Source organism: Trachemys scripta, chromosome 22, assembly GCF_013100865.1.
Source record: "Trachemys scripta elegans isolate TJP31775 chromosome 22, CAS_Tse_1.0, whole genome shotgun sequence".
NCBI lineage: Eukaryota > Metazoa > Chordata > Testudines > Emydidae > Trachemys > Trachemys scripta.
The window spans coordinates 12,376,235-12,385,682 of NC_048319.1; the positions used below are offsets into that span (position 1 = coordinate 12,376,235).

The 9,448-nt window shown below is 59.9% G+C and overlaps 1 protein-coding gene across 1 annotated transcript in view; it reads right to left on the reverse strand.

Moving 5' to 3' along the window:
* Positions 1-553: 553 nt before the first annotated feature.
* The window catches only part of UNC13A (unc-13 homolog A), a 126,609-nt gene continuing 117,714 nt past the window's right edge, over positions 554-9,448 (reverse strand). The window contains exons 36-39 of the mRNA XM_034755596.1: positions 8,036-8,054; positions 5,501-5,669; positions 4,345-4,504; positions 554-3,558 (exon numbers count right to left, since the gene is read on the reverse strand). Coding sequence (XP_034611487.1) covers positions 3,270-3,558; positions 4,345-4,504; positions 5,501-5,669; positions 8,036-8,054 — 637 coding nt within the window. The 3' untranslated portion in view covers positions 554-3,269. The remainder of the gene's footprint in view (positions 3,559-4,344; positions 4,505-5,500; positions 5,670-8,035; positions 8,055-9,448) is intronic.

Sequence of the window (9,448 nt, forward strand, 5' to 3'; positions counted from 1 at the left end):
GGACAGAGGGGTCATCTCCCATCAGCCCCTCATAGCTTGTGACCTTGCTCAAGCTCCCCCCTTCAATGCCAGTGCCAGGCTGCACCGGGAGCCCTGCTGGCAGGGCCGAGCCCTGCCCCAGCAGACTGGCTGGCAGCTTGGAAAACCTGAGCTCCTTCCTGGCCGTGATACAACACTGCAGCGGGCCCAGCTGTCCCGTGGGGGTGGGGGAATGTCTAAATCCAGCTGGGGGGAGGATGGGTGTTAGGTGTCAAAATCAGCTTGGCCGTTAGCCCTGAAACCAGCCCTACCTCTGCTAGCCCCCCCACCCCGCCCTGCATCTGGCTGGGGAGGCCCAGCTACCCGCCCCTCTGCTCAGCATGGGGCTGGGGTTGAAATGAGGTGTGTGGGGGGGGGAGAGGCAGCGCTCTTGGCTCAGAAGTGACCAGCCAGGGAGCGTGAGAACAGCGAGTTAAGGGGGTTGGGGGGATATTAAAACTCCCTAGCTCTTAAGAGATCGGGGGGGGGGGGGGGGGAGTCCCCCCGCGGCTAGGAGGGGGTGTTTCCCCTTCCTCCCAGGTGGCCGCGTCTGGCTAGGGGCCGAGCCAGGAGCTTGCACTGGACTCTGTTCTTGGAGGCTCTGAAGGGGCTGGTGGGTGTTTAGAATCAGGGGCAGCTGCCTGGATTTGGGGTTCCTCTCTAAGGGGAGGGGGCTGGGACCAGGCTGTGCCTTTGCCGGGGGTGGGGGCAGGACTGAGGGCCCATGGATGAGTGAGCAGGGCATGGGGCTGGGGGCAGTGCCCTGGGTCACACAGGCTGCACCTCCGTCCCCTGCGCCGTATGGCCGTGGTCTGCCGCAATAGCCCTTCGGAGCTGTTGCAGTCGGGTAAAGAACATGGAAAAACCGTCTGTATTTACAGCTATTTACATATTTACAGAGCTGTCTGCGGGGGCCAGGCCGTCCTGCCCCCTCTCCCTGGGCACAGCTCCCTGGTGCAACTCAAACCACAGCTGCCAAGGCTGGTACCTGGCAGGGCAGGGAGGGGGGCACTGGGGCCTGTGCGTGGAGGCTGCTGTGCCCCCATTGTGCCTGCGGGGAGGTAGACGGTTGCATGCCACGGACAGGGACGAGGGGCTGGCACGAGGAGCAGTGGGTTGGGCCTCCCCCCACTACGCTGGGCCTAGCCGCGTTGCATGGGCACTGCAGTGCCTGGTCTGACTCAAGCCCTTAGAGGGGGTGGGTGGGGAGCCTCCTGTCACTCAGGCCCCTCGTCAGCGGGGGCCGGGGCACGGCTCTTGCACGTGGCCAGAGCTGTCACTGCGTAAGCAGGGCCCAGGCGGTGCTGAGTCACTGGGGCTGCTGGGAGTGAGCATAAGAGACGCTGGGGAGGTTGGCACCAAGCCCTGGCCCAGGGCCCCAAGTGGGATTAGCTCTGCCTCTGGCCTGACCTGCGGCTGTTCTGCCTACAGGATCCGGCCTTCCTGGACAGCTGCTGGGGCCGTGGCAAAGACTCTGGAGCCCACCCTGACCTATGGGCCCCATGCACTCGGCTCTGCTAAATCAGGAAGTGCTGCCCCTGGGCCTGGCCCCGCTGCTGTGCCCCTTCCAGGGCTGGGTGTGACCGTGGGCGAAGGTCGCCTGACCCCCCTGGCCAGCGGTGCACGTGGGGGCGGGAAGGGCTGGAAGCTGCAATGAAGGTGGGGATGGGGTCCCACGAGGCTGCTGGGAAGGGATGGGGTGTGGAAGAGGGCGGCATGGTCCCCGCCGGAAAGCGACGGCGTTGGCACTCTCCTGGGTAGAGGAGGGGGTTTCACTCCGGCTGGCAGCGCAGGGCTCGCAGGGCCATGACTCGGCCAGCCATGCCCAGCGGATGGGGGGGCTCTTGGCACAATATTTTGCCTTTTATCCTGTAAAGCGACGGTGCCTCCCCTTGTCCCACCTGCTGCAGCTAACTCACTTGCACCCAGGCTGCGGCCCCATTTTCACTCCCTCTCGCCTCCACCGGCCGGCACCCGGTGTTCATTTACTCACCTGCTCCCCCACGCAGGAGGGCAAGGACAGGCCCTCGACCCTGAGTCCCCCCTTTGCTGTGCCTTCTCGCCCAGGGAGGCTACCCCGCTTCAGCCCCGCAGGAAGGGCTGCCTGCGGGGATGGGGGGAGATGAGGTTTGCACATCCCTGTCCCAATGCAGGCGCTGCCTCCTCCCAGCTGCGCTGGTCTCTGAGCCCGCCGGGGAGGGAGGTTAGAGCTGGGATCCGGGTTCCTTAGCGTGACACCGCCCCCCGTGTGTGCAGCCCCGTGGCAGGGACCTGGCAGTGGTCCTGGTTCACATCGCCCCTGCCCTGCTTTCCTGCTAGCACCCTCCTGCTGCTGGCCTGGGTGGACGAGCTCGGCCCCAGCCCTGCTGCCTGGCCTCAGACTAAGGGTATGTCTACGCTACTCTGAGCCACCTGCCCAGGGCTTGGCTAGTGCGGACACAGCTTGTGGCACGCTATGGCGTGAGGGGCAGCGGATTCCCAGAGCGCCCGCTGAAGCAGGCTGACGCTGGCCCGCGTGTGGCCTTAGCAGCCACGCGCCTTGAAGGGAGCCCGGCTCAACCTCCCTGTGCCCATTCCTGCCTGGCTCATCTCTATTGCTGAATGAGGTTGCCATGACCACAGGGCAGTTTGGACATGTGATGCCGCCTCCTGCTGGAGGGAATCAAACTACTCACCAATGTGGCATGTCCCCTATACTGCTACCAGCTAGGGTGATTCTCCTGGAGCTCAGGGATGAGTGTGGGGGGGCTGGAAGGGCTGGGATCGAGCCTTGCTTCCCCTTGGAAGCTGGGGGCAGTGCTGTGCCAACCTTGTGGCCATACTGGGTGGCTCATGTTTGTTCAAACACTCCTGCCTCACGGTTAGCTCCAGGCCTCGGCTTCTGCCTCTCCCAGCATCTGTCGTGACAGAAACAGGTTCGGGAAGAGGCGCTAAGTCCACCCCTGCCAGCAGTGAGGGCAGCTTGCGCTCCCTGGGGGCTGCATCTTCCCTGCCCCATGGCAGCTGGAGCAGTGCCCTTGAGCTGTAGCCCAGGAATGCAGGGAGGGGCACAGAGTGCCTGCTTCGATCCTTGGCACTGGGAAGCAGGAGCCTGCTTGTGGCAAGGGCTTCCCGGAGGGGGGGGCTCCCTTCCCTATCTGGTGGGGGGGGGGCTGTGGATGACCTGTATGGCTTTTACGTGGCTGGAGGATGCTGTAGAAAAGGGGCAGGAGGGGGGTGGTGCTGGGGATGTTCTACACCTGCTGAGGCCCTTAACTGCTGCCTTCCTCGGCCGAGCGCGTGTCCGACTTGAGCTTGACAAACTCCTTGGCCACCTCGTCGTTGTTGCGCTGCGAGAGGATGCGCAGGACGGTGAGGCCCGTGTCGTCCATGTGGATGCGCCGGCCCAGGGGCAGCCAGCAGGCGCAGCTGCCCCGATGCACAATGTCCTTGAGCTGTAGCACAGCGATGCCCACCGTGCGGTCCTCCCGGGCGAAGCAGTAGTCCTTGACGCACACCTGCACCTCGTAGCACTCGGGGCCCGTCTCACTGCTCAGGGTGCTGCGCGGGAGGGAAGAGGACGGACAGGGTTACCGGCCCCGCCCGCAGGGGCCTGCGCACCGGCCGCTGCATGTACCGGGGCACTGGTGCTTCGCTGCCCAGGAATCAGCCTAGGGCTGGGGGAACTGCAGGGCAGAGCTGGTCACCAGCAGGAAGGAATGTGGCCCCCAGACCCTGGGACACTGGCGGTTGCCTCTCCCTGACTTTGGAAACGGTGCTGCAGTGCCTCATGGGAGCTGTAGTTCAGGTGCCTCACGCTCCCATTCTACTCTACAGGCAGGGCTCCCCGGCTGGACTACAACTCCCACGGTATCCCTCCTTACAGCGAGGAAGCAGAGCATCATGGGAGCCCCAGCCGTGGTGACTCATGGGAGAAATAGTTCAGGAGCTTCATGTGCCCATTCTCTTCTATCGGTGGGTCTCCCTGCCTGGACTACATCTCCCATAGTGTACCCTGGTCTCCCTCTTGGCGGGAGAGAGGTGGTGCATCATGGGAGATATAGTCCCAGTGCTCTGTGCAGAACACAGACCATTTTTGTGAAAAATTTCATTGAGTCGAAAACCCAGTTTGCCATCAAAAATCATCTTAGACCATTTTTGACCAGCCCTAGGTGGCACTTTGAAGAGCACGGCGCCCCCAGTGCATCAGCTGACTCAGAGAGCAGCACAGCCATCCCTGAATCACCCCCTCCCACGTTCAGCTCATTTTCCACTGCAGCGCAGCCCAGCCCTGCTTCGCTCATAAGATCTGGGTCTAACGGGGGAGGGGGTGGAACGGAAACTCACAACTGGAAGCTTTCATTGTATTTGGGGGCCCAGCTGTTGTTCTTGGACTTGGTGGCGAATTTCCTCTTCTTGTCGCTGAGATGGGGCCCGATGATGTTGACCTCGATGAAGGGCCGGAAGATGCCGGACGTCTGCCACTTGAGGTCATTAGCAGCCACGACTGTGAGAAAGGAAAGGGTGCGTCAGCTGGCGGCTTGGGGCCATGGGGAGGATGGGGGGCACTGGGAGGGCCAGAGGGAAGGAGGCAGCCCAGACCAGGCAGTGCTGTCTGCTCCTGGCCTTTGGCAACTGAAATGTCAATGTGGCCACAGGTGATTCACTCCTGCCCATCCCCCAACAACCCTGGCGGTAGGGCAGCGTCCTGGGCTGGCCACGTAGGGCTATTGAAGGGGTTCGGGCATATGCATGTCCCCAAAGAGCCAGGAGGGTACCCCTGTGTGACGAAGTGGGACTGTTCTTAATGTTTCCTCTGAATACTGTGTGTGTGCCTCAGTTTCCCCTAGGCATTTCTTAAGTCTCTAGGTGGTGGGATAAAGGCCAGTGTGCATAAATGGCTGGCACTCTGTCTCCTAGCAACAAATGGCCGGGGCCCTTCCCCCCTGCAAGGGAATAGCTAAAGATGAACAAAGAGATCAGGTGACCTCCTGGCCCGGGAAAGAGACAAAGGCCAGAGAGGAGGGGCTGGAGGGCGTTTCAGTTTGGAGCTGGCTGGGGAGGGGAAGTGAGTGCAGACGGGGTTGTCTGGCTCGCTGGGCCCCAGAATGGACCCAGCTGAGGGGTCCTGTTCTCTGTACCTACAAGCTCTGTTTTAGACCGTGTTCCTGTCATCTAATAAACCTCTGTTTTACTGGCTGGCTGAGAGTCACGTCAGACTGCGAAGTGGGGGTGCAGGACCCTCTGGCTTCCCCCCCTGGGCGGACTCGCTGTGGGAAGCGCATGGAGGGGCATATGCTGAATGCTCCAAGGAGAGACCCAGGAAGGTGAAGCCGTGTAAGCTTCTTGCCCTGAAGACAGTCTGCTCCGAGGGAGAGGAGACTCCCCAACATCCTGACTGGCTTTGTGGGGAGCAATTCCAGAGCATTGCCCGGGGACTCCCTGGCACCCTGCCTCCCCCCTGTGCTCAGAGCGCTGGGCATGCCCCACGCCGGGTACCAACCTTTGACAGTGATTTTGTGTTCCCCGGTGCCAGGGTGAGTGAAGAGCTCCACGTGGATCGACACCTCCCCGACTGGGTCATCCACGCCAGCTCCTGCTCCGCAACGGCAAAGCAAGGCGTGAGCCCCCCCCCTCCAGCCAAGCACACGGCAGGCCAAGTTGGGCCCACCCTGCTGGAGGAATCAGGTCACCAGCTTGGGCAGCGAGGAGACAATGGCTCATGGGTTCCCCCCACCACATGTTCAGCAGTGTTTTCCTGTTCCCCTTCCCGCCCACTGCCAGAGTGAGCCGGCTCGGGGGCTGTGGAGAGACAGCTGCAGCCTTCCCCTCGCTCCAAGCAGGGCCCTGGTGAAAGGAGCACGGTGGTTGTCCCATTGTCCTCACATGGCTGGAGTGTCTCCGGGGCTGTCGCTACCCCGGTGCCTGGATCGTGCCTCGCACAACGTGAGGCTGCTCTCGGGTTGCCCGGGAAGGCGCGGCGCTAATGCCCGTGTCATGGCCAAGTTGCACCCGGCAAGGCAGTAGCAGAACCAAGCCTAGAACCCAGGAGTCCTGAGCCCGCACTTCTCCCACTCTGCTGTGCGGCGCCAGATGCCCAGGCAGCCCTGCGCACGCGACAGCCCAGCCCGCCCAGGAACTGTCTCCTCGCTGCAGAGGCCGAAAGCGTCGCCTTGCCAATGCAGCCAGAATGATGGGCAGGAGCCAGCGCCCCGCTCCCCACCCGTCGGCCAGGGCAGGAGGAGGGTTCATGGCTCTTTTCGCCATGAACCGTAGAAAACGGCAGAGCCCAAGCTAATTGCAATAAAATCGCTCCGTTATTGAGCCATACGTCACAGGGGGCAGCTCACGGCTTTGGGGACAGGACGGGACGGGCTTCATCCCCTGTAGCTCGGGCTGAGGCCGGGCCTCTGGGCAGGAGGCTGAGTGAGGGCCAATTACGACGTTTTTGTTCTTTTCTAATGAGTCCCTGGGAAGAGACTCGACTTTGGCCGCAGGAAGGTTGGGCTCAGCGAGTGAGGCTGCTCCATCCCCACCTGCTACGTGGTGCCCCGGAGTGGAGGAGGCTGCCCGTCGGGCCGGGGGGCTCCTGTCCCAGAGAGCTACCAGGGGAGAGCCCTGCTAAGGTGTGATGTTATTGACATAATCTGGGCCCATATAGAACATGTTTGCAACCGAAGTCCTGTAGTGGCACCAAATCTTGTATAAAGGGGGTCAAATGGGGCGTCTAAGACAAGGTTATGGTTTACTGGTTATAATTATGCTGTCTATATGTGTGTATCAATTTTGTAGTTGAAGTTATGAATATTGGCTCTATACTGTCTGTATTTCAAACTTATGCTATGCTTCTGGGTGACATCCCAGACACGTTGGTGTTAGCTCTGCCTAGCCTGCTTGATGGCCCATTAAGGACCATCAGCTATACAATGGACCCATTGAGAGAAGGCAAATATGCCTTGAGACTCAGCAAAGTGTGCAGGAACTGGCCCATGTGACTCCAGACTCCATTTTGTTGTAATTTTCCACAGTAAGGACAAAGAGGTGTTCTTACACCTGGAAAAGATTATAAAAGGCTGATGCCTCATCTCCATCTGGTCTTCAATCCTGCTTCTTACCTCTGGAGGAACTTTGCTACAAACTGAAGCTCTGAACAAAGGACTGAGGACCCATCCCAGCTGGGAATGTATTCCAGAGACTTAATTTGAACCTGCAGTTTCTATCACTGCTACAAGCCTGAACCAAGAACTTTGTCATTCCTGTATGTAATTGATTCCATTTAACCAATTCTAGCTCTCATGTATATCCTTTTATGAATAAACCTTTCGATTTTAGATTCTAAAGGATTGGCAACAGCGTGATTTGTGGGTAAGATCTGATTTGTATATTGACCTGGGTCTGGGGCTTGGTCCTTTGGGATCAGGAGAACCTTTTTTCTTTTACTGGGGTATTGGTTTTCATAACAATTTGTCCCCATAACGAGTGGCCCTGGTGGTGATACTGGGAAACTGGAGTGTCTAAGGGAATTGCTTGTGTGACTTGTGGTTAGCCAGTGGGGTGAGACCAAAGTCCTCTTAGTCTGGCTGGTTTGGTTTGCCTTAGAGGTGGAAAAACCCCAGCCTAGGGCTGTAACTGCCCTGTTTTAGCAATTTGACCTGAATTGGCCCTCTCAGTTGGGTCCCGCTAGAACCGCATTGTCACATAAGGACACACAGGCAGCCCCGGAGTCAGAGCGCTCTCGCTGACGGCTCTGCTGAGCTGTGGGGGAACAGGAGGGGGGAGTCTTATCGGCTAAGCTGAGCCCACCCGTCACGTTTCACCGGGGGGCTGCTTGGATTCATCAGCCTAGATCGTGCCTGATTTTTGGCAGCAGCTTCTCCTTGACGATCCCCATCACCTCCAGTAGCCCAGAATGCCACAGTCCCAGACTAGCAGCGCACAAGCTCATGTGACCTGAGCCTACCAGCACCTCCCCAGCCCATCCCCCAGCTCCCCCACACCCTATCCTACCCCACAAAGGCTGCCTCCCTCCCCACCTTACCCCACAGGCAAAGCCTGACCTGCAAGACGGCTCACGGTCCAGACAGGGTTCCCTGGGGCTCTGCATGCAGGTGGGGGGAGGGGGAAGGTAGAGAGGCTGGGGGCAGGTGCATGATGAACAATTCAGTCCAACTGGGGAGGGTGTGGGGGGAAGACATTTAAATGGCGGCGGGGGAGGGAATCTTCCAAACCATCATGGAAAACAACCCGGGCGGAGAAGGAAAGGCTAACGCGGGAACCGTCCTGTTCTGCAGGGCTTGTGTCTGATGAGCAAAGACCATGGATCGCAGAGCCGGAGTCCCTCGCCAGCCCCAATGGGAATCCAGCTCCCCGGGATTAGGGCAAGGTACAGCCGGCTGGGGGGAGGGCGGCGGGGGGGCATTGTGCACGGGCCTGTTCTGACTTGCCTGGGTTGGTGACAGGGGAGGGGGGGCAGAAAGACGGGAGCAGTGAGACCACCTTTGAGGGGGTCCACACTGAAGGCCCCCCCTTGTTGGGGTAGGGGTCACTCTCAGCCTCTATCCCACGCAGCCACGTTGCTCATACACACAGCGTGTGCCTTGGGCCCTGTAACCTAATGACCAAATGGGTGCATGGTAGAGGATAACAGCCTACTACTGTTAACAGCTACCGGAGCTCCTCCTGTAGCACAAGTGGTAGAGGTTTATGCTGCAGCACTGAAGCTGCTGGATTCAAATGACCTGTGGTGGACGGGAGGCAGCTGGCGCATACAGCTTCATCTCAAAAGGTGGAGGTGATGGGACTGGGCCCCACTGCTGCTCCAAAGGCGGTGGGGGTGGGGTGAGGGGGAACCTCTCTGGATCCATAGCCTTTGGCCCCTGCGTGCCAAACAGACGCACTCGTGTCTCTTTGTCTTGTCCCTCCAGATCTGCACCGAACTAAAACAATAACCCCCATCCCCCACCGGCCCCCGGAGTCACATGCTGAGACTCGCTCAGTCCATAAACCGAGGGAGGGAGGAGCGACCATCTCTGTGCTCAATGCAAGCATGGGAAACACACACCGCAGTGACCCCTGCACCAGGCCGAATGGCACCAACACGCGAGGGCTGGAATGCAAGTGGCAGGGCCAAGCTGCATGGGGGGGAATGGGGAAGCCCCACCCCCGCATTCTGATGCAGTCATTCCACTTGCATTCCAGCCCTCGCGTGTTGGTGCCATTCGGCCTGGTGCAGGGGTCACTGCGGTGTGTGTTTCCCATGCTTGCATTGAGCACAGAGATGGTCGCTCCTCCCTCCCTCGGTTTATGGACTGAGCGAGTCTCAGCATGTGACTCCGGGGGCCGGTGGGGGATGGGGGTTATTGTTTTAGTTCGGTGCAGATCTGGAGGGACAAGACAAAGAGACACGAGTGCGTCTGTTTGGCACGCAGGGGCCAAAGGCTATGGATCCAGA